Source organism: Bacillus rossius, chromosome 1 (assembly GCF_032445375.1).
Source record: "Bacillus rossius redtenbacheri isolate Brsri chromosome 1, Brsri_v3, whole genome shotgun sequence".
Classification (NCBI taxonomy): Eukaryota; Metazoa; Arthropoda; class Insecta; order Phasmatodea; family Bacillidae; genus Bacillus; species Bacillus rossius.
In genome coordinates, this window is record NC_086330.1 from 113346714 (window position 1) to 113373027 (window position 26314).

Here is a 26314-nt window from a genome sequence, read left to right on the forward strand (position 1 = left end):
ATTGTTGCCCATTGGATGGGCAGCCCATCAGGATTTTTCTGACAGTGGTGTTTTTGAAAGGTTGTCTGAATTGTTGCCCGTTGGATGGGCAGCCCATCAGGATTTTTCTGACAGTGGTGTTTTTGAAAGCTTGTCTGAATGGTTGCCCGTTGGATGGGCAGCCCTTCAGGAATTTTCTGACAGTGGTTAGTTTAGGTTAGGTTAGGTTAGGTTAGGTCACTTTACAAACTAACCACTGTCAGAAAAATCCTGATGGGCTGCCCATCCAATGGGCAACAATTCAGACAACCTTTCAAAAACACTACTATTAGAAAAATCCTGATGGGCTGCCCATCCAAGGGGCAAGTTTTCAGGATTATTTAAACTCTTAAAGGAGCGTGTTTTCAGAAATTGGATGGGCTGCCCTTCCAGTCTCTGTACAAATAAACCAGTGTCAGAAAAATCCTGAAGGGCTGCCCTTCCAATGGGCAACAATTCAGTCGCCCCATTCTTCCTAGCGAGTTCTTTCAAGATATTAAACAAATTTATATCATATTAGCCTTTATACAGCTATAACTTATTTTGCTATCCAACTGCTAACCAGCTGACATTAACTTCAGAACAGACACTCCATACATACCTCCATGCATGATTCATCTGTATAAATTGCTTTCGTGAACATCACAGAATTTACACTGCACTTTGGTATTAGAAAATAAAACTTTTTAGTAATACAAATATCATTTAATATTTTATGTTATAATTTATAGACATAAAAAATGACAACTTAACAAATACATATTACAATTTTGACAATCCTTATTAACACTGAAGTGTAGAGATAGCACAGCATTCATCATATCATAGACACACAAAAAATTGTTAGCCTACATATATTTGATGCCATGTTGAATAAAAGAAATTCGTGATGAAATTTTTTACTGTTAAATATTAAATGTTGTTTAAGCATAAACAAATACAAATACATATACTTAATGTTATAATGGTTTTATGATGTTTTAGGTTAATTTTGTTTTAATGTATCTATTAGATGCAACCATTAGTATGAAAAATACTTAAAAGCCATGTTCATAATGCTTCAGAGCACCAACAAAATGTTAAATATCTTTGATGCCATGTTTGTTCCAACACAATTTTCTTGGCTAGTAAAAAATAGATATTGTTCGAAATGCAATTTTATCTTGTTATGACTATTTAGTTTACAAAATGTATTTCAGGATAGTTTAACTACCATAAAGTTTACTTTGGTACATCCTCTCAATGTTCACAAAATGTAATATATATGGGTGCATGTTGCCACACGCGAGTCCGCCATCTTAACGACTTTGGCTCATGGCTATAGCGGTTTCTACAGGCATGACAATGAACTTTCTACTTGTTAAATTTCCGTTGTGTAATACGCGCTTGTTTCATTACATTTCTGGTGCATACATACTAAAATTTTATCAACATGCATAACAAAGTATAACATCAAAAACATAGGCAATGATTATTCTGGTTTAGGGGAAAATGTCACAGGTTCAGCTTAACTATGCTGTTTATAAAAACATTCTTTGATTACATTTTGGTGCCTATTTTTATAATGCTTACAGTTTTATTCTTATTTCAGTGAAATTGTGTGAAAATTTTATTTCTTTAAATATCTTAATTCAAGTGAAACATTCACTATTGTGTTGGTATGTCAATAGCAACAAACCATAAGGTAAATGAATACTAATTTAAAACTTTTAATTTTGTTACAAATTTATTTTGTGTTAATTTAATTATTATAATCAGCATTACCAACTAATCTGTTAATACACACATTGGTTATCATGGCTCAGTTAATTCCAAAAAAAAAATATGAAGGTACGAAACCTAACATACTTCATTGTATTTTACTGTTTTTTTTTAAGGATGATCGGTATCGGTTATCAGCCAGATCAGCTACATTGGCACGGTTGTACAATCCTACAATTGGCCCAGCTCTAATTTTTTATGTTAGTATTATTTGCAGGATTTTTATATAAGCTAAAATATTTTCAGAGATAATTTCCACATTAGTAGTGGACAGTCTCCCAATTTTTATATTTAATGTGCGACTATAAACTGACTTCAGGCTTCAAAAAAAATCCAAGTTAGTAATAGGCAGCTGGAAATGAAAGTGGAGTTACTTCCAGCATCATTGGTATATATTGGGTTTTTTTTAATGATCTGCAGAGATACTATTACTTGAGAGTGAACAAAACTAAAGCAATATGTTTTATATACACAATACAGCTTGTCTGCACTCACATGACTTTCTTAAAAATAGCACCCAAAAATTTTTAGCCCGCAAGTGGATGAGCAAGGTAGCCTAATGTCTTACTCGAAGGAGCCAATTTATTTTTAAGTTTTAAATAATTGGAAATTGACCTCGTTTCACATGCGGTGCCACTTAACACGCAGGAAACTAGTGATGTACCAATGAAATCGTGTTAGTATTGGTATCTGTTGATATTCCCAACTTTCTGGATTTCTGATATAATTGTTTTCCGCCGATACACATTACAAAAGTATAATAATGTTATCCATTTAGGTGTCACCCATATGTTCTATTAACTTGTTTATAGTTTTGTAGGATCATTTACTATAATTTTTCTGTAATTCAAGGCTTCACATTCTTAAATGTTGTGTTTGTTAGTTACTAATTATTCAGTCATAATGTGTACACCAAACTTAGCACGTCTTCAAACTGCGCGAATTCAGAAATCGCCACAGGCAAAACAAAAGTCAGGCATGACGCCACGAAGTCTGCTACAACTCGGTAAACAACAGATGTACCGTGGCATACAATTAGCTGTACGGGAGTGGGGAAAGAGATGTGCGTAAAGGTATGACTACGCTATCGGCTGTTGCACAAACATCAGCTATGGCAAGTTCAGTACGACCAAATTTTTTACGTACGCGTGTATGCTGCCAGGCCACACCGTTGTCCCCCGGCCACAGACCAGGCTGTGATGAACTTCAGTCTAGCCAATCGCAGGGAACTCACATGCACAAACAAAGCAACGTCTGCCCATCTGTTTGCTGGTAATTGTACGTGCGCAAGCACCTGCAGTTAGAATCATATAGGAACCATGGCTTCCAAGTGAGGGCATAATGCATAATGATCAAGTATTTGAGACAAAACTACAAGTATTACAGCAGGCAGAATGTCATGAAGGCCAAACTAATGTTGGTCGCACTTTTGTTTTAAGCAAGTCAACTGTGCACACAATCATACAAAATAAGGATTCTATCAAACGTTTATATAAGTCTGATGCTGTTGGTTGTACTAGCGGGAATATATTTGATATTAGATACCGGAACAGAAATGAACAGATCATTCACATGAAAAAAGATTGTTAAATGAATGGTGCAATGAAAAAAAAATCAGGGGCTTGACAGGAATGGTGTGAACCAAGCGGTGATACACAAATAAGCACTTTAATTTTTGAAAAATTAAAATGTAAATATCCAGAAAGTACTATCGGATTCATTGCCAGTAAATGATGGTTTAGAAAGTTTGTGGAAAGGTACACAATGTGAGTTACATTTTTTTACGTAAAGAATATTTCCCTATATATTTTGGAACACACAAAGTAAATTAGCCTTGCTATTTATGGGGATCAATGCTTCAGAATACGCAATTTCGAATAACACAAACATATTTAGGAATGCATTAGTCATGCTAAGTGAGGGATTGGTGTATAGTGTGCTATGCACAAATGTTATGCTGTAAAATACTTATTTTATCAACTAAAAATCATTATAATAAATAATTTAATTAAGGTACTGATTTATTACTTAAAAATTTATTACTCAAAAATATTGAAATTATGGGGACTTGCACTGTAATTATTTACAAAAATTATTAAATCAGTTTTATAATGTTTACCATATCTGTTAAAGAAATGTATTGGTAATTGAACTGTTATCATACTTAACATTAACTTGCACGCTAATGCGATTTATTTACCCGCTTGGCTCCATTTTCCAGCACTAACGCCTTCGCTGTATTCATCAAACTGATGTGCGAGGAAAATGCCATGTGCTGATTCAGATGAAACATTTGCTGTAGATTTCTGTACAGCTTGTAATTGGCCACAGCATCAACTACATCATCAGAAAATTCCTAGAAAAAAGTATGGTAACACATCAAAAAAAGTATTTCTGAATTATCTCTACATAGCAAACAAATTATATATATTTTTAATAATAGAATACTCCAAAATTTACAGTAAATGTTTACATTTTCTGATTTTGCCCTTAGTGGCATTCAAGCATGAAGTATACAACATTTATTTAATACCTACTGTGGATTTAATAATTGTTTATGAATAAATATTTAGTATACACATGTATACTTACTACTTTGCCAAACAATGCAGCATTGAATTCCCTACAGGTTCTCTGTAGAATTTGTTGTTCTTTCTCCCACTTTTTACTGACAATGTCACTTTTATGCATTTTTAACAGAATCCTGTACCTGTAAAAAAAATTTCAAAAGTCTTATATATTTACATATTTTGACTGTAACCATTAACAGTGTCACATAACACAAAATACATACCTAGCTAGTCTCTCTTTTAAAATATTTAATCTAGACTCTATGAACTAATAAATAAATAAATTGATTAAATGGAAAAAAATTAATTAATTTGCCAACTTGGCTGTGACTACTATTGACAGCTAAAGGTGCCCCTGTAAATGATAAATTGCTTATGCAGTAAAACTTCTGTATAGTGAGCCATTTTATAACTAAGTCCCAGTAATACCTGTATAAAACACAGCAATTTCACTTTTCATGGTAGCTGTAAGCTTGGAATTCCAAAATTCCCAGACTTTTCCAGGTTTTCCAAACCTGAGTTGACAAATTTCCCTGACCATTAAAAAACAAACAACCCTACGGCGCCACTTGATGTTGACGGTTTTTCTGCAGGAAAAGAAGGTTGTATTTGCCGTTCGAATGTCCCACTTTCATATTAAAATGTATGTATACCAAAATAAATTAATAATTACATGATAAAACATATTTTCTTGGAATAAAACACTACTAAAGAACTTCAACTTCACTTATAATATATTTTTACTTAGTACAACTTACCCTATTGAAATTAATTATTGGTAATTATAAAAGAAATCATCTTTTCGGAAAAAAGTTCTGAGTTGTTTAGCTACATGTTACAAGAAAAAAGCCTGAGAATTCACAAAATGAAGGAAAACCAACCAAATTTCATGATATTAAAAGTTTTCAAATTTTTTGAGGCGCCTAATCATTAACAAAAGCGGTATTTTCTGTTTCACTTTTGTTAGCACAAGAAGAAATTCCAGAAATATGTGGTGATTTCCCTGACATTTCCCAGAATTCTCTGACCATTTTCAATTCCCTGACTTTTCCCAGTTTTCTAGTTCTGTAGCAACCCTGCTTCTATGTAACAAACAGATATAAACTCTTTTATAACAAAAGGACAGAAATATCAATTCATATTATATTTTCTTTAAAACAGAAAAATGTATTGATATTTGATTTAAATTTTTTCCTTCAGAAAAAAAACTTTGAAGCAGAAATTTAATACTGCAAAACTATGTTCCAAATAATTGAGATTGCCGATAAAGTAATGGGAAAGTGAACAAGAACTACAAGAACTACAAGAACATTAGTTTAACTCATTTCTTTAAGAAAATTATTTTTCACAGAATATTATGAGCAGAATAACTGACAATTCAATGGCAGTTGAGATTTTGGCACATCTCTAAAATGGATAGAATATTTTAATCTTTTTTTTTTTTTCAGAACTCAATTGACATAACAAATACACAGCAAATTTTGTAATAGTCACACTCAAAATTTCACATATTGTGCCCAAAAGTAGAGGAAAATCTGATACGGTAATCTTGCAACCCTTGTTTCATTTCACTCCTTTATAAAAAAAAACTCCAAAACAACACACTAAAATTCAGTCCCTTGAGTTTTTGATATACAGTGAAAAGTAATTAATAAAAACAGTGTTCTTAAAAAGGTGTCTTTAATACACATTCCCCAGAAATTACATGATTTATGATGCTAAGTTATCAGTTTAATACAAAAGTATGGTTGTTATTTAATACAAAGTTGTTTTTGATCCAGACAGAGTGGCCACTCTTTAGGCAAAACTAAATACAAGGTCTTCCCAGAATTTTAAAGTTTCTCTAAGAATTTCCATGAGATATTACGTTATTAAAAATATAGCTAACAATTTTGGTTATTTCAGAGCTAATGAAAAAAACAAACATTTAATATTAAATTTCAACTATTTAATGTTACATAAAATAAAACGCAACATTATAATAAACAGTATTTCTGTAAGACTATATTACTATTATTAAGAAAACATTTTTCTTGAACAAAAACATTGTGTTTTGTGTTTACAAAAAGTGAAATAGTGAGAAAAATATATGGCATATACTTATACTTTGTGTATAAAGATACGCCAAGTATAAGTATTGTATGAGTATTGTATAAAAATTTATACAATTATGTATGATGTACAGAAAGTTTTCCATAGAACACAGTTTTGACATAAAACACATTTCACAGTCATGCTTTGCAAGCAGCAGGCCCCCTCGGTGAGGTTCTTTTTAATTCCAGGAGAAGGGGGGGGGGGCCAGATGGCATTCCAGGGCAACCCATATGTCACATGTTACATCTACTGCAGAGGTTCACAAATACACAGCACTTAAAAATGGTTTAAGTGACACAGCTTGTGGCAATAGTTTTTCAAGTTGACAGTACTCAAAAATGGTATAAATGATGTAGTTAGTACTCAAGGCGCGCAGTTTTTCAACTGAGGTCGTTTCAACTTGCTAGACAAACAGATAATTCTCGATGGCTTTCAAAAATTCACAGGTTTTTCACAGATTTCCAGACACCAAAAAAATTCACTGCTAATTATAAGTTTCCGGATTTTACCTGTCTGACGGCCACCCTGCAAGGTTAACAATTACTTGTAGTAAAGGATGGTTAATAAAAAAAACAATGTAAAGTATTAACTAAAATAATACTGATGGCTTTGCTTTGTTTCAGTGTAGGTTGGGGAGAAAACATGAGATATTACATATTCTTCCAAATTGATGGTCTGTCTTTTGTAGGTAGTTTCTAAACCTTTGTTTATTCTTCTGTCTTAAATCCTATAAAACATAATACATTATCAAATATTTTTTATTGAGCCACAGGTGTAGCCAACCAAAAATTTTATTTTGCAATACCTTAAAGAAAGTACATTTGAGGCTATATAAAATTGTGTGCAAGTTTCCTTTCAGCAATTCCATTCCTTTTCTTCAGGTTATTTATGTATGTACTAAATGAAAAAAATATTTTTAACTTTATTTGAATCTGATCTGGAAATTATATAAAAATTGTGATTAAATTTTGATACAAACCTCGTTATTGCAAAGTGACAACATTATGGTCACTTCAGGTTTGTACTGAGGTTTGACTGTGAGGTTTCTCTTGTAGTGTGTTGTGGCTCCAGGCGATCGCCCAGGTCACTTGCCTACTCACCAAGGTGATCAGGGTTCGATTGACACGGTGAACCAATTACAAGACTTTTTCACAGCATTAACAACTTTTTACCAGTTTTTTTTTATCAAAGTTTGATTTTTCTAATCTCCATACATATCCAAATGAAACATTAAACAAAATGCAATACAAAACTTTCTACAACTCGCAAGAAGGTGCAGATTTTTAAGAGCTAAAATATTTTCAGAGATAATTTCCACATGCAACTATGACCTGAAGTGAGTCATCAAAATAAATTTAGTTAACCAAAACCTTGTGAATATTAAAGTTTCCTGGCTTTCAGAACCATTTCTGTTTATTTAGAGAAATTTTTGTGATTTTCATGACCAGCCTTTCAGTTTACTCACTTTTTTGTGACTCTCAGGACTTTCGTGGCACCTGTCAAAACCCTGATTAAAGACAGTGTCATACCTGGATTTTTCGCAAAAAGGGACCGTGGTGGACATTCACATGGCCGGTGGGTTTTCTCTGGGTACTTCCGTTTCATCCGATCATTCATTCTGCTAGTAGTATCTTTTCACCTTTCATCATCTTAAATAATAGAAAGTCAATGAGACGTTAAGATTAATTTATTTCTATTTGTTATGGTGTGAGACCTAACTGCTTTGAGGCACAGTCTATAAAAGTACAAGAGCAAAAAGTTACAAGCCTATAAGTACAGAGCTTGTATGTACAAGTCCTGAGCAATAAGGGTTTCACAAAAAATTTGTTCTATCATTTGGAAATAAGTAAAAACATAGTAAAAAGTACAACAAAATAATGCAACTCTTAATAGAATGATATAGCCATTCCTCAAAAACTCATATATTACTACTGTAAAACTTCTGCCAAAAGGAAATATATAAAAACTTAGTTAGTAGTAAGGTGCCTAATACGCCCATTCAAAATAGCACACACTTTAATTTAAATTACACCAATCACTCACTTAGCACGTCTTCAAATTGCATAAATTTATTTAGCGCTATGTTAATTTTACTACCCCAGTCTTGAATAACACGTCCGTAAATTTCAGTTAGCACGAAATCGCCACAGACAAAAAAAAAGCCGGGCATGACGCTAAAAAGTCTGCTTCAATTTGGTAAACAACAGATGTACCATTGCGTGGCATACAGTTAGCTATACAAGGGGGGAACAGATATGCACGGAGGTCTGACTATGATATCGGCTGTTGCACAAACATCAGCAAATGGCAAGTTCAGTTGCGGCTATTGAGTGTAAACGACCAAATTTTTTACGTACGCGTGTATGCTGCCAGGCCACACCGTTGTCCCCCGGCCACAGACCAGGCCGTGATGAACTTCAGTCTAGCCAATCGCAGGGAAGTCGCACGCACAAACAAAGCAACGTCTGCCCATCTGTTTGCTGGTAATTGTACGTGCGCAAGCACCTGCAGTTAGAATCAGATAGGAACCATGGCTTCCAAGTGAGGGCATAATGCATAATGATCAAGTATTTGAGACAAAACTAGAAGTATTACAACAGGCAGAATGTCATGAAGGCCAAGCTTATGTTGGTCGCACTTTTGTTTTAAGCAAGTCAACTGTGCACACAATCATACAAAATAAGGATTCTATCAAACGTTTATATAAGTCTGATGCTGTTGGTTGTACTAGTGGGAATATATTTGAAATTAGTTACCAGAACAGAAATGAACAGATGATTCACATGGAAAAGGCTTTTAAATGAATGGTGCAATGAAAAAAAATCACGGGCCTGACAGGATTGTTTTGAACCAAGTGGTGATACACAAATAAGCACTTTAATTTTTTGAAGAAAAAAAAATGTAAATATTATGACAGTAATATCAGTTTCACTGCCAGTAAAGGATGTTTTGGAAATTTGTGGAAAGGTACACGACATGTGTTGAAGGTCACGCCCGGGCAGGCAAGTCAACTAGCTGGCTGATGATAGCTATCTTCTGTTATGCAGTGTCGTAGTTGTCATACAAAGTATTCGATGGTAGGCTTATAAAGATAAAGTGTATGACACATTTATTTTAGTGTTATTCTACACATTTATATTATGTAAAGAATATTTCCCTACATATTTTGGAACACGTTAAGTAAATTAGCCTTGCTATTTATAGAAACCAATGCTTCAGAATATGTGTATTCGGATAATACAAAAATTTTTTAGGAACGCATTAGTTGTGCTAAGTGAGGGATTGGTGTACTCAAAACTTTTAATAAAAAATTCTATTCCTTTTAATACTGTGTAAATTATTTCTGATGCATTTATATGTGTTGTGTGTGTGTATATATAGTTATATATGTGTGTTAAATACACACACATACATATACACACACACTCATATATACACACATGAAATTATGAAAAAAATTTGACAAAAAAATGGTTTTTAATGAAGAACCTGTTGAGTAACTACATTATGTGTAGTCATTCCATTGCATGTGGTCATTCAATAATCATCCTTACTGGGGTTTCTATTCAATATAATCCTGCACCTGAATTGCAACTCTTGGTTGTGACTAGAGGTGGGTCGAAAAGTATCAACCTGATACTTTGTCACTGATACGCGCCTGTATCAGGAACGGCAAACGAGTACACTTGAAAAGTATCAGAGACTTTAGTATCAGTTCAGAATTCAGCTGGAACAACACAACGGCCAATGAATACAGTACCCGATCGCAGATGACGGTCACTTGGGCGGAGCTTGTGAAAGGGGAGGGAGCAGGAACGACGAATAAGGGATAAAGAAGGGAAAGAATGTAGGGGAGGAAGCGCAGGGGAAGGCGTTGAAGCCTCGAAGGAGAGGCGCAAAGCGATATTGTTACAAGCAGGGCTGCCACTCATGGGTTTTTCCACCTAGATCTGGGTTTTTCCAATGGTGTTTGGGTTTCTGGGTTTTTAAATAATGAATTCCAACAATTCTAGGTTTTTTATAATTTTAATTATTTTTATACCTAAAACAATAATAAAGGTAGTAGCTACTGTATCTGTTGCAATATCTGTTTGATAAATGCAAACAAGTCTATGTGTTTCACACACAAAAATACATATAAACACAAAACTAGTTTTCAAGAAGCTAAGTCGAATATTAAATTAGACACATTCTTCAAAGAGGCTTGCAGAACACAAAACCAATGCAACAATTAACCTTCAAACCAATCTTGTAGAATCAGACTCTGAATAAAGACTAACGTACATGATGCAGTTTTATAAAAACAATTACCGGTTTAAAGGATGCAGTGATGGTGTTTGTTTTGTCATGTATATATTTGTAGGTTTTTTTATGATATGTACTGGTCCAAGAATTACTTATACAGCCATTTTGCTGCAGTGTAATTTTCTTGTATTGGTTGTATTTAACCGTTTTCAGTCTTGTAAGGTAATTAATTGTTTTATATTAAAACCAGTTATGTTTATATTTTTGAATTAGTACGCAAACATTTTCAACGATAGCATTTTAGACGCATCTGGGTTTTTTTGTAGGTTATCTAGGTTTTTCATGAATATCAGAGTGGCAGCCCTGGTTACAAGTCGTTTTGTTTATTCTCCTACTTCAAAGTACGCTCAGTGCGCAGTGCGTGCACCGTCTCGTTCAATAATAAAACTAATGAAAATTTAATATTAAAAAGTACATTAATACAAGATATAATATTTATATTTGTGCACCTAACAGCTATGAAAATGCAAATAAATACTCAGTTGACACTAATAACAGATGTAATCAACATATGGACTTTCTTTTTTCGAAAACAATTAGTAACTAGTGTTTTTATACATTAAAAATGCACGATTTTATCAAAAATAAAAAATAAAAAACAGATAGGTACATTAGTGAGCATAAGTTACTATATCAATGTTTACGTTTCAAATGTTTCTTCAGATTAGTCGATGATTTATAACTCAGTTTTTGTTTACACAAATTACAATTAGCAAACTCATTATTTTCCGTAAAAAAATTTCACACAAATGAAGTTTTTTTCGTGCACTTATCAATTCCTTATTTCACTATAATGATACTAACTACAAAGCATGACAGCCCGCAACATGGTGATACACGGCCAGGACGAACTGCAGAGAATGTTGTACTGATTGATACTGGCTGTATCAGGCGGGCATGAGAGTAACAGAGGTAGAGAATTACCGGGCGTGATAAATAATGTATCAGATTCTCCTTCCGGTCGCACGGTCTGCGTACGCGGAGCTTTGTTGCCTCCTGGGACCGTCTGATACAGAAGTATCAGAGACTTGTACCTAGGTACATTACTGTATCAGTATCAGGTTGGGACTGATACCGAAAATTGCTGTCCCAACCCACCTCTAGTTGTGACTAAGCCACATACAATTGGCCGTGTGAAAAATACTGGGGTCACCAGATTGATGCCAACATTAAAAAATTACTGGTCATGCACCTTGTTATTGTAATAGCATACGCAGGAATTATCAAAAAATTGGCTGTGTTTTAATATGAAAAGAAATGTTGTGTAGGTTGGAGCGAGATGAATCCTTGAAGATGCCATATACCTAATGCCTAGGGACATGCAAATTTCGCATTTACGATAAAACAAATTTTTACGCGAAATTCGTAAGTTTAACACGAATAACCTCACTTTTACATAATTTCTGATACCGCGAATTTTTTTTTGCGAAATACGTTTGTTTACCACGAATAACCACACTTTCCCGCCATTTGGTAACTTAAAAAAAGTAAATAAATAGCCGTTGTCACCACTGATAACACCATCAACGTAAAGACTACACTTTTCAATGTTTACGTTTCATTATTTATTTGATACGACGCGTTCTTGGCGAACTGCACTCTTGCACTAAACGCTCATGTCTCGAAGGCACGTTTACAGAATCAAAGAGTAATGTACGGCCATTTTGTTGGATATTTTGTGCGTTACAGCGCTTGTGTCGCGAAGCAAATTAAAAATTACGCGCAACTGTTCATCTTGCATGTACTATGGACTGTGCAAACTGTTTTAATTTTGTTCTCTTAAGGTGGGTTTACGATTGAAAATTAAGAATTAAGACTTAAGACTTAGTCGTGTACTTACCATATGACTCTATGTAAACTAGTGGAATGGTTTATGATTGTCGTGTGTGAATTTTGAAGGGTCGTGTGCGAACCATATGATGACTTAAGACTTAACAGAAATGGTTATATTTTATGTTCTTCGTTAAGACTTAAGGGAAGCGACCAATCACAACAAACTGGAACCTTTCAACCGGAAGTTTATGTCTTATTATTGGACCGAGCGAGGCAGTATTTTGGGTTAGAATTTGTATATTTGTCATATGTAATCATCATCCATTTCGAAAAATAGATATCCCATTTGTCAATAACCTATTTCAAACCTGCTTCTCCGTTTCGAACAATGGCCGACCATGTGTTTTGTGCTGTGATTGGTTAGAATTAACGACTTCTATGTCAATCATAAACTGGAAAATGTAGTTTTGACTTATTCGTGTGCTCGATGTTAAGTTATAATTCTTAAGGAAATCAATCGTAAACCCAGCTTTACAGTAAACAAACTTAACAATTACATTTTTTGTTTAAAAATGTTGTATACAGTGCAACTATTTTATAAAAACTGTAGTTTGTGATAGAAAACGTCTTCATATTTCTCAGCATACGTTTGAAAGTGTAAAATATGCCGAAACCTCAAGCAATCACCAAACTTCGTGAGCGCGAATTTCGTGATAGTGGATTATATGCAAGGGTAAATACGTATTTAGGCGATATGTGTTAAAAAAAAATTTTTAAATACGAAAATACTTTAATAACGAGGCTAGAAGACTGGAGCTAGCCAAACACTCATATTTTGCATAGTGAGCTTACCAAGGTGCAGCGCAACTTTGGAAACATGAAGGAGTGCATTTTTTTGACGAAACAAAATAAGTTTTGGACCACATGAACACCACGAAAGCAGCTGCTGTGAAAATAAGTGTAGTGCAAGTGTCTACGAAATCTCTGGTGAAGCTTACCAGCTTGATGGCTACAGATCCAAGCAGACTTGACTTTGAAACACTGACTGTCTTTAATCCAAAAAATATTTTGATTACGGACATGAGCCCTATTTTGCTTGCTAAGTTGTGTAAAGTTTCTACTAAATGGACCGCCAGGAGCTGATCACCGGTTTTGGAGAGTTAAAACAGATAGTTGAGAAACAAATGAAGGAAAGCAGTGTGGATGTAGTGAAGGCACTTCAAGTTTTAAAACTTTCACAACCTGAATTTTCTGACAAGTGCCTGGAAGCAGTGTGGATGTTGTGTGCAAACGTTGATTCGGAACGCTTCTTGTTACAATACAATAATGTTCTCACTGACAAGAGAACTAATTTGAAACAAGAAAATTGAGCTACAATGGCTATTTTTTCATTTGAAAGTTAAATGTTGTGTCAAAGTACTTTGGTTCTGAAATTATTGGGTTGACTTAATTTTGAATCTGAGTTCTTAAACTTGTGTCTTTTTAACCTATATATGTGTAATTTTAATTTATAATGTTTCAATTGATGGTGCAATTATATTACAATGTTCTCTTCATATTTCTAACACTTGAAATTGAAAAAATAAAAAAAATAATAACCCCACTTTTAGGTAAAAATAACACTGATTTTAAGGGAAAATAACACCACTTTTCATCACAAAATAAACACACCTTTTGCATGTCTCTAATAATGCCTAAACATTTCCCGTAACTGTTTGTATACATTTGTTGCTTTTGTCAGCTCTTGTGACCCCTCACATTATGGGAGAATCACGTTGCAGATTCTACACTTAACTAATTGAAAAATGATCCAGAAAATGTTGCTATCTACAAAGCTCTATGACATTAACTACAATGTAAAAGACAGATTTATACAAATAAATTCATTCATTTAAATTAGGTGTGGGACGATACCACACTTTCGATACTCGAATCTGTATTGTTTTTTCAGTTCGATACTTTCGATACTCCAGGGAAAAATATTTTCCCATTAAGTAACAATTATTACAAATAACATAAATTAGTTTTAAACTATATAAATTCCCTCTTTATTACAAAAATACATACTGTAAACAACTTTAAAGACTAACGACTTATATAATTATAATTTATTCTGATGTAAGCCTATTGGTTATCATAATTATGGCTAATAAGCTGTTCTAGTACGTTGTTGTATTTTGTACAATGGCGACTCAAAACTTAATTCAATACAAATAGAGCTGTAGCAAACCGTATGTATTCGTTACTGAGTAACAGGTGCGCCGTCTATATACGAGTAACGAAACGTTACACACGGCTGCATTTCGTTACTCGCATGTTTCGTATGTTTCACGCATGCAAGCGCATATTCGATGAATTTACGTTACAAAGAACGATGTTTGTTTATTAAGTAAAGCATAATTTGGAAATTCGTCGTCCAAGTTTTTTACTGTTTATTAAAGGTATTGTGTGTGTGGACAAAGTTTGAGATTGGAACAGAAACAACGAAAGAAAGTATTTTTTACAAATTAGAAATATGTACATTTTTGTTTTTTTATTATCGCTAATTTTAACGGTTTTTTTATTATCTTAAAGGAGATAATATAATAAAGCCGCTCTAATGAGATTTAATTGTTTCTTGGTTAACAATAACTGTTCATTATCAAATATTGTTAATTGTATATATTCTATTTATTATTATTTACACGACGTCATACTGTACGCGTACGCAATACGACTCGATTCGTTGCATGTTATGCGGTATCAGAAGTAACGAGTAACGATACGATAGTAACAAGTACTGATTGTTATAGTAACGAATACATACGGGTATGCTTTTTTTCGTTACTTTTACACCTCTAAATACAAATGAACAAGCATTCCGGTATCGAAAAAATGTATCGAACTTACAGTTTCGATACTAGATACTTTGCAATACCGTCAAGTATCGAAGGTATCGAAGTATCGAAAATCCCATCACTAATTTAAATTCAAGATACTTAACCAACACCAAGATGTAGGCATTGAAGTTAAACTTCTCTATTGGCTTAATTATACATCTTTTGATGCAACAAATATACTACATTTCATACTGAGACACATCAGCGGCAAAAATGTGGAAAATTAAGCTACAGCTCACTACTTTATCACTTAAAAAATGCTGAAGTATGATGCTATGCTCCCATGCATATTATCTTTGTGCCACGGACTCAGAGCAAAGCTAGGAGAAACATGTTAGCAAAAAGCAATGAAAATGTCTCACTGTAAACGCATGAAGAAATAATTCATACAGCGTTACAGTCAGTGAGTCAGCGATGAGGGTATTTATATTTTTAATGTTAGTAAAAAGTGTAAGAAGTAAAGTGTCAGTTTTGAAAGAGATAAATAAATATCAAAAAGCTTCATAGAAACATAACACATTTTTATCTAGGACAACTTAAATGGTAATGCTCTTGGAATTATTTTTAAATAAAACTCAACAAATGAAAAACAAATAAAAATATACCATAAAAGTATTTATCCCAACCTTTCCAATATCATGTGAACACGGGATATCAAAAAGTAGTGATGTCCAAATATACAGTGTGCAACTACTGCTGTTGGAATCACAATATTCAGAAGTACACTGCTATCTTCTTGAACATACAGAACCTAGAAAGAAAAATGTTTCCATTCATTAAAGCACACAAAACCATCAAAAATAATAACAGTTAAAAATTAAAATAAATAATAAGATAGGAAAGTAATTTTTTTAAACCACATCATTTTATTTAGTTCTTAAATTAATTTTTTTTTTTTTGAAATTCAGTTATCTTTAAACTACACACAACATATATTATAAATTACATGCTATAATACTACTACAAAAAATAAGAATCACTTCAAAAAAAATTCATGGTGAAAACACTTTTATTTTTTGCCTTAAGAAATATTAAGAACCTTTAACTGATTTTAAAATATTTTATCTGAACTGAATTACATTATTGGCTTTATTAGCTTTTCAGTAATATAAATTTGAAAAATAAATTTGCACTTTCATATGTAAGATGTGGGCCAACTCTGACTTTGCCATGGAATAAATACCCCTTGTTTAACCACATGCAATTTAAAAAATTTTAGATGGCATTTTATGAAGAAATTACAGTGTATATAGAGAAGCTGTAAAAAAAAATTAGTTTCGTTTCTGGCTGGTATTCACATCTTCACTAAGACGGTCTTATTTCTCAAGATGACGATTTTCATATCCATGTTTCATAGTCCACAACCAAGACGAGCCTGATTAAGTTTGCGTACTCAAGCATTAGCTTCTTTGACGTACTTCCGGCTTGACGAAGCATGTTTCCCAAGACGGCCAAAAACACACTGGTACACACGAACCTTGCCAACTAGACTCATTCATTAAAAATACTGCTACTTTTCACACCGAGCACTGAAACCCCAGAATCCGAGGCTATTTTTAGTAGCAAGTTTTTTGGAAATATATATCACCACATTTGTAGTGTGTTTGTCCATTGAGGTTAGGATTTTTTTTTTTTTTGTAATTTTAATATACTTGAATTACACCTGGAAAAACAGGTGTTTAGTAACCACAAAGATGCACACCTTCCAGTACACCTCAACTTGTGTTACTTGAGTTGAATGAAAGTAAGAACATGTTGGTCTTTTGTCTTTCCTGTGCAGGTTGAAAGTTCTGGCATAATGTATTATTAGTTCAAACAATTTACTAACATCCTATTTTCAAAATAATGTCATAAAATTGGTTAAACGGTTTGTTAAATTAGCTATGCTACATTTTTTGAAATGAAAACTTCTTTAGCCGCGTTCAGTGATTGTTGGTAGGGGCAAAACTTATGGGTTCACATCACCGACATGCTAGTGACATGTTGCGCCAGACTGGCGATGCGCAGTGGCCTGTGTACGTGTAACAGCTTATATACACTAATGCAATGTATATTGTATATACTCGACTATATCATGTGCATGTTGGACTCTTTTTGGATGAGTAAAATCTTGTGAGTTCGCATCACCAACATGCTGTAATAGCAGTAAGTGAAGTTAAATTGATCACATGAAAAGTTTAATTTGTGTATACTGTGCATTTCCCAGTGAACACATGACCTAGGTCTGACATCACTGGTAAGTCATAGCTAGGTAATGAATTTTTACGTAATTTTGACAAACCACTGACTTCTGTTGGGAATAAAAAATGATGTAAGGATAAATGATATCATGCTGACATACTGATATAATACCAAAATCATTTTCTTACGTACATTTGTTGTAGAAATTATGTCATATTACACATTTAAAAACAAAGTTTTAAGTATTCACTTCTGTCGACAGTCCCCATAACTACTACCTTTTTTTCATTTATTTTGCTAACATAATGTAAGAAACAGTTTAACCTATTTTACTGTATTATTAAAGTTTATATCCTAAACTAACCAATCATTTTCACTATATTTTTAATGTAGCTAACCTAATCAACCATTAAGGGTGCGGTTCAAGCATAAAAAATCGCCACTCTCGCAAATCTGTATTCGGTTGGTGTAACATGGTAGTTGGTGTCGAAGTGATGTTCCCTACTACTCCTCTAGACTGTATATAGACCGTGTGGCTAGCAGGAAGCGCTCAGTTGAGAGCCGGCTGTCGGAGGAGGAGGTTGTGTCAGGTTGCTTCGCGATAAGCCTTCCAGATAACCGCGTAGTTCAGACCTTCCCCCACCTCCAGCGTCACACAGCCGTAGCAGTGTTGCCACGCGTATTGGCATCTGCCTTCCCAAACCTCCCCGCCGCCGCGCCGGCTCTTTCCACGCGTATCCATAGCCACTGCCATCCATCACCCAGCCACCATGCGCACTCAGCCATCTTTATTATTTATAAAGTTAGTAATGCAATTAAGCAACTGTTATGGAGACTATTTATTCGTCGGAAATGTTAATATATGTTTAACAGTTCTCGAATGTCTGAAAGAGTCTCTTTGCATAATAATTTATCACTTCAACATAAAACAATTGAAAAGACTAATCCAATGTTATTGTTACAATTACTATACTCAAATTTCAAATGAAAGTAATGATACTCAAATCGTATGGCATTTGCCAGTCAAGGTAGACTGTACTACCATGTCCTCCAGACACCCGATGCAAGTCGATACATAATAAACATAAGAATGGCCCAATTTAAATGATAAAGCTATGTGCGACAGCCACAATTATTTAACTTTAGCTGCGACAATGCTGCATTCACGAGTGCATACACTTACTCAGTTCAGCACTCCTAAATTCAACTGCAGGGGTTCGGTAAATCTGAAATATACGTTTTCAGTTATTTTTATCTGTGTGTGTGATGTGAATAAATATTTGTGTGTGTATATTTATATAAGTAAAACCCGGGAGTATAGAAGCCCTTCACTGTGGGGGACTGTTTCCATTAAAAAAAAAGTGACTGTGAAACAGCAACGTAAGCATCAAAACTATGTTTTATGGAAAACTTTCTGTATATGTATTTTCAAGTTTTATTCTAATTCATGATACAGACCAAATTATTGGCAATATACAATACTCGAGCACCCTATACTTGTGTCGGTTAAAACCCACACTCAAAATTCTTGGGTCGTGCAGCCGTACCGCTCCCCCCTCCCCAAAATATTCAATCGTTCCCCCATGATGGCAGATGTCAGACTGTTCCCCACCACTTTTACCAATGTGTAGCATATATTTCATCAACTAGTATGACTACATAAACCAACATCTTGTAACTACCATTTTTTTTGTCTGAAAGAGTTTGCTGCTGCTATACTGGTTTAATTTTTATCCTTTAAAGTGCATTAGTATTAATTATCAGACATTCGTAACCGCATCTAAGATGGCCGCGCATGACGTCATATTGGTTGGCATAATATATTGTTACGATCGCGCTTGGCTGCAGTGCTTGGCGTCGCCGCGCTCGTTCGGCCTGTCTGCGCCCCCCTTCCACCCGCATCCTCTCCCTGGTATCTCGTGTCATACTGTCTCGCAACATCCTGACCGTCGCAGCGCGCACCTGCCTCAGATCGAGTTACTTAAAAGAGGCCGCACTGCTGCATAAAAGGACTCAGACATGTTTATCGGCGCGTTTTGTGGGAACCCGATGCTTGTTGCGTTTATCGGCGTTCTTTGAGCAGCCGCCGCGTCCTTCGAGGACTCACGACGCGTTTCTGGGCATTTCGACGGCGAAGGTCGCGCTATATCTCGGAGACATGCCCGATTGTTCTGGACGGGAACCCAAGGGCTATATAAAGTGGTTGGGCCGACCTTCGAGCCAGTCAGAGTCTCAGTGGGGAGTTCTCCCGCGGCGGAGTTTCCGGGCGATAGTGCCGCGGGTGCGGCAGAGTGGCGAAGTCCTTGGACGAAGGTTCCAGGGCGGAGAGTCTGAGTCTGAGTGGGGAGTTATCCCGCGGCGGAGTTTCCGGGCGATAGTGCCGCAGGTGCGGCAGAGTGGCGAAGTCCTTGGACGAGGGTTCCAGGGCAGGGAGTGAGAGAGTTCAGTGGAGTCGGGAGTTTTCCCGCGGTGGAGTTTCCGGGCGATAGAGTCGCGGGCGCGGCGGAGCCCCGAGTGAAGTTGCGAGCGAGTCGTCGTGTGGGATCTCGGCGAAGGGTGTGACGGCGGCGGCGGAGTGCGGCGACGGAGTCCCGCGGCGGAGACCCACGAGGGGTGCTGCGGTCAGAGTTGCGCCGGAAGTGCGGCCCAGCGAGGTGTGTGAAACGAGTGACTGGAGAAATGACATTTCTTTAAGTGTAGTTAATTATTTGCCATCTTAGAGGATTAATTGTAAGTGACAAGTAGTGGTAATAAATAAAACTGTGTGTGTGAAATAAAATCTTTTAATTGGGCTATCCTTTACGAACCCACAGGTAAATCGTAACAATATGCATTGGTAAAACTGGTGTGGGTCAGTCTGCCAGCAACCACCATGGAGAAATAATATTTACAAAAACTACTCTCCTTGTACTCTCCTTAGGTTAGAACCCAGGTCTCAATGCTCTGAACTTCATGACGTAAATGAGTTTATAATAAAATTTATTAAATTTATTATTCAACAATTTTTTTATAAATTTTAATTCATAATAATGTTTTGGTTAATATTTAAAGATTTTTAATACGGCGGACGTAATGTCATAATATTAAAAATGGCGTTGTCCAAATGGTTAAAGGTTTTAGAAACCGAATGGTGAAAAAAAAAAAAAAAAAAAAAAATGGAAATCAAGATGATGTCATCATTCAATATGGCGTTCTGCCTTTAAAACACAATCAAAGATGGTGGACATCCAGCTCCAGCTACTTGCACTAACAACAGCTGCAGAAAGTACTATTTCATGTTACTTGATTACAAAAATCACCCAACGACATATGAAAACCATTCGTTTTATAGGTATGCTATTAACACATTCGGTGACACGTACTGTCTCTATGTGTATATATCAAAGTAATGTCAAAGATGGTTTTATCATATTTTACTGCAACAAGTGCAACACAAATTGTCTTGAATGTTTCATTTTTCCTGTTAATGAATAACCGAAAAATATTGGCAAATCATGAATTTTTATTTTCTAACTAAAATATTATCATACAGTTTCAAATACAAAAAAAAACATACTTATCAGTTACACACTAATAAGTATTTCATTCATAATAATTTTACAATTTGCACTTTAGTAAATCATGGACAAAAAGTATAAAATAATATATCTTTTTCACTGAAAATGACTAAGTTAATAATAGGCTTGGGGCGATATGTCAAAATTAAATATAACTACGTGGTTCTCAACCAGACATTGTATTTACAAATCTAAAAAGTCCATTTTAAACTACTTCAAATTGTACAGGGTGTCCCATAAGTCAGGGTACATAGGGAAAATACAAAATTTACAAAATGTGTTCGAAATGTTGACCATTCTGTTCAATGCAAAGGCGCAGCCTTTTCACCCAGGCGTGGATAACATGGCGAATGGTATCTGGCGTGATCTGTGAACAGGCTGCAATTATCCGCTCGCACAGATGTGCACAGGATCGAATCTTCTCTGCGTAAACCAAGGATTTCAGGTGGCCACACAGAAAAAAGTCTAAAGGCATAAGGTCTGGGCTTCGTGCTGGCCATTCCACTGCTCCCCGACGTCCCAGCCAATGTTCAGGAAATTGCTCATCAAGCCAGTGCCTAACTGCCAAGCTGTAATGGGCAGGAGCCCCGTCCTGTTGGAACCATGTCGGAAATTCCCCCTCTTCGTTCAGGACACTTGGTAATGCTTCATCACGAAGCATGTTCAGGTATGCGACACCTGTCACGGTCTTCTGGAAGAAGAAAGGGCCAATGATCCGATCCTCCCATAGCCCGCACCATACCATGATGCGTTCAGTGCCCTGTTCTTTTGCTGGGTCCATCCAATGAGGGTTTTTGTCAGACCAGTAACGCGTGTTTTGCCGATTAACTTCACCAGAGACGTAAAAATTCGCCTCGTCACTGAACAGAATTGTGCTTGGGAAGACGGGATCCACAGCACATTTATCCACGGCCCACTCACAGAATTCAATTCGACGATCTGGATCATCTTCGCTTAACTTCTGCAGAAGTTGAAGTTTGTACGGGTGCCATTTATGCGCTTGTAAAATTCTGTGGATGCTGCTTTTGGAAACATTCGTTTCGGTGGCCATTCGCCGCAGAGATTTCTTGGGACTTCTTACGAAGTTGCCAAGAATTGATATTGATGTTGTTTCATCAATCGATCGTCGTGGGGCACCACTGCGAGGTTTATCTTGTATGGAACCTGTTTCCTTAAATTTTGTCACTAATTTCTGCACGCACGAGAATTTGATCGGTGGTCGTTCGGGGTTCAGTCTGTTAAATTCTGCAGCTACGTCCCTAAAACTTCTTACCCCGCACAAGAAGATGATCTGAATACGTTCCTCTTTGCTCAAACCCATCTTCTATTGGTCAGTCTGCAACAAACAAACAAATATCATGTTTCTCCTATGTACCCTGACTTATGGTACACCCTGTATAATATTGATATATATAATTAAAATGAATATTAATCCGATTGCATAAATTAGCGACATGCATTCCCGTTGTCATTTTTTCTATTAATAATCCTAAGATATTTATTGTTAGTAAATTTCGTATACTAATATTGGCAGTCGATTTTAAACTACTTCTAACTGTCGTACAGATTTGAAACTTTGCAAGTATATCTAATCCGGATGACTCTCCAGTTGCTTAAGCGAAGAGTTTACAAGCCAGGATTTGATTTGAAATTCTCTCTCTGAAGATTTTCTCCAAGTGCTCCAATTTTTTCATGCAAAAATTTGATTTTTTTTTTTTTTGTGTGTTTCTGCTTTTTCCTGTGAATATTTCGTTGCGTTTTCTTTGTGTGCTGTTGTTACTCCGTTCAATATGTTTATTTTCTCTGTGTGCTGCTGGTTATTGCTGACAATATTTTGTTGGTATTCTTCACGTGCTGATGGATATTACTGACCATAAATTGCTGATTTTCTACGGGTGCTTCCAGTTAGTAACTTCAATACACTTTTGTTCTAGATGAGACATGTATTTTCATTTAGCTTTTCGTTTAATTTCTGAATCCATGTTACGAAATTAAAATTGATAAACTTAAAATCGTATGGAATTCAAAAGTAAAAAAAAAATCTTTATTACCGAGTCTATTATTACCTAACCTTCAAACAGCTGAGAAACACTGGCATATGAGATGATTGACCTTCTCCTTGAGGTCTACCGAAGCCTCCATTCTCTTGCGATCGTAAGTGAGTTTTGTTTTCCTAGCCTAAGTTATATCTAATGTCTTTCATTAATGATAGCTTAAATCTTGCTGACGAAATATTTAAATGAGTACATAAAATACTGACAATATTTACATTTTTTCGAAAGAGAGTATTCGGACCTGGCTGGATAATTATAACCAGGAGTAATGTACAGCCAATGTCAGCATGAATTGTGTAGAGCTGTGTAGAGCTATGTACTTGGTACATGGTTTGCAAGTCCCATCCATTACATACGGGGCTCTTGACTCTGTAATATGTATACATACATACATCTGGATTATAGAAAGTTGCAAATTTTCAAATCCATTAGACCATTAGAAGTTGGTTAAAACCGACTTGTAAAATTTGTTTACATAGCTCGTTATTTACTTAGTTACAAGTGAGATCAGTTCGATGGTACGAAATTGTTTTGTTATCTGGGTTACATAAACTTGCAAAGTTTAAAAGCGATAAGACAATTAGAAGTAGGTTAAAATAAACTTACAATGTTTGATTACATAGTTAGCTAGTTACATAATTAGCTAGTTACATAGTTACCTAGTTAGTTAGTTACAAGTGAAGTTAATAAAAGCGTGTTAAAAAAAGGATAATTGTAAAATGTAAATAAAATTAGCCCATTGTAAAACCTTAACTTAATTGCAGTATAATATTTTGGGTGGATGTTATTGTTACAATTTGATCACAAAGAGTATGCATATCATTATGAAATTATTCTTCAATTACTATCAAGTATGTATGAAAGTTATCATTAAATAGCTTAAGTTAAGGAATAAAGTCAGTAGTCGGTTAACACTAAGCCATTTTTAAATTGTGTTACGTAAGACAGTTGTAGAGTGAATGCACAAAACCAACGAGAAATAATAATAATATTGTATACACGACAAAAATACTCGAACAATACCTTTTCATTAACTCAGAGCCACAAATTGCTTAATTTTCTGCAAAATCTATGATAAACGAAATCAGTTACTTCTAAAATCAACCACTGATTCGCCTTACAAGAAATATTATGGTATTGCTGTCTCGCAATTCATTGAGTCTACGAACTAACCTTAATCCTACTTTCATGTAAGTTCTGTTTGTTGGCACTGAATTAAATTATTTACATACACTCTTCATCTCGCCTTCTTTTCTTTTCTTGATGCACAGTTTTTTCTTCTGTTCCTCTTGCGCTTTTAGGATATATTCAGGTTCTCGAATACGTTTACCCCTGCTCACATTTGGTTCCACAATCTCTGGTAACAAACAGTGAATATAAAACCGACGAAGTTTCGGAACCATTTCTCTCTCCCAAAATACAACATCTTTGTAAACCTTTTCAATATGCAGATTTTCTTTCAGGTCACTCATCACTATCAAGTAGCAAGCATCTCGTTCTGAAATGTTCAGTGTCCCTTGAATTTGATAAAAATAATTATGTGTTTTCCTCAGAATTAATTTTCCTTCATTTTCTTCTAAAAAGAAACTTTTCTTCTGTTTGGCCATTTCTTTGAGCCCGATTCCAATGGCTGAAGGAACACATTTCACTTCGATGATTGAATTTTCATCCCTCAATAAGCCATCAGGACTTGCTCCAAGAAACCTGTATGCCAAGTCAACAAATAAACCACATTTTTCAACAAACAAACCAGTTTCTTTTTCAAAACGTTTTATTGCAACACACTCATATGATCGTCCGTATTCTATTGCAGCTGTTGTTACTGGTGGCTTGTAGAGAAGTTGCTTGACGAGGGAAGAGCAAGAAGTCGTCTCTTTCCTCCGGCAAACTGGCCCGAAATTGCTGGCTGTGAGACGTATTCTTCTGGCTTCATGCCACAGTTCACAATCTGACTGTCCAATTGTCTGTTGAACAATATGGTCACGGCTTTATGCTGTCACACTCAAAGTTTTAAGAAATTCTTCGCATTTTCTTTGCACATTATTTAAATCCTCTGGTTCCTCTGAATCAGGCCCGTAGTCTTCGTCAGCAGGCGTGAAGACTTTATGTCGTTTAACTGGCTTGTCGGTTTCAGAATATTCCAATTTACGACGTGTAATAGTAGTCACATGCTGTCGAACTCTTTTTTTGATTAACTTCTTGTGTACCATTCCTGGACTTCTTCCAGTCAGTTTCTTAAAAGGGCTGATCTCCCAAGTGTGGCCTTTCTGGAATCGCATTCCAGCAACAGTACATCGATGCTTGATGGATCCCCTTTGTGTGAAATGAATCCTTTTACCGGCGTTGTACTTCGCCAGGAGACTCATATAAAATTCTGCTTGGTTGCTTGTCTTATCTGCTATGAGTCTTGGTGCTTTAGCAACCAATCTGTTTACTAGACTTTCAACCTGATCAAATATTTTGGAATCCTTAAGAGATTCAATGTAGCAGTTCGAGCTTTCTTGGGAGCAAAAGTATTTAAAGCAGTTAGAGTGCTCACCAAAGACATGATAAGGGCCATTGCTTAAATCTTTCATCAGATCTTCAACTTTGTCACCAGAATTGGCACAGTGTCGAATGGCACTTCTCGCTGCTGCTGTCAAACGAGGAATGGACGATTTCAAGATTTTTCTTGCTTCAGTGGGAAAGTTTTTGTCGGATGAAAGTTTGTGGAGAGCACTTGTATAGTTCTTAACACAGTGGTTGGAACACTCTATTTTGTGGATAGAGCGTCCGTACGAAACATTTTGCATGAGTCTAGCATAAACGCTCGAGTCGCCATCACCAACAAAATATTTGTATTTCAGCCCATGCATTGCTTCACTATTCTTGAAACCTTCTACGTGAATATCTTGCTCCATTGATGTTGAAGCTCTGCACTTGTCCCAATTCTTATAACACACATGGGGTATTCCTGGGACATTCTGCTTTGCTGCTCGCTCACATATACAGCAGTATTTGTTGCGGACACCAATAAAAAGCAGCTTACCAGTAGCCTGGCCAATGATAACAGCCTGAAAAACAATTAAATAAATATTGATAGCTTACAGATATTTGTTGTAATAAATCAGTCAAATGCAGTT

The 26314-nt window shown here is 35.5% G+C and overlaps 1 protein-coding gene across 5 annotated transcripts in view; it reads right to left on the reverse strand.

Annotated features, from left to right (window-relative positions):
* Positions 1-26314, reverse strand: part of LOC134542374 (centromere protein I-like) — a 111025-nt gene that overhangs the window by 23161 nt on the left and 61550 nt on the right. For 4 of the 5 annotated variants that reach the window (XR_010076791.1, XR_010076792.1, XR_010076790.1 and 1 more), the window contains exons 12-14: positions 16027-16151; positions 4372-4489; positions 3980-4135 (exon numbers count right to left, since the gene is read on the reverse strand). Coding sequence is in view for 2 of the 5 variants with exons in the window: in XM_063386559.1 (XP_063242629.1) it covers positions 3980-4135; positions 4372-4489; positions 16027-16151 (399 nt within the window). In the remaining 3 variants the exon portion in view is untranslated. Of the gene's footprint in view, positions 1-3979; positions 4136-4371; positions 4490-16026; positions 16152-26314 lie in introns of those variants that run through there. The other variant, XM_063386581.1, reaches the window with a different exon arrangement.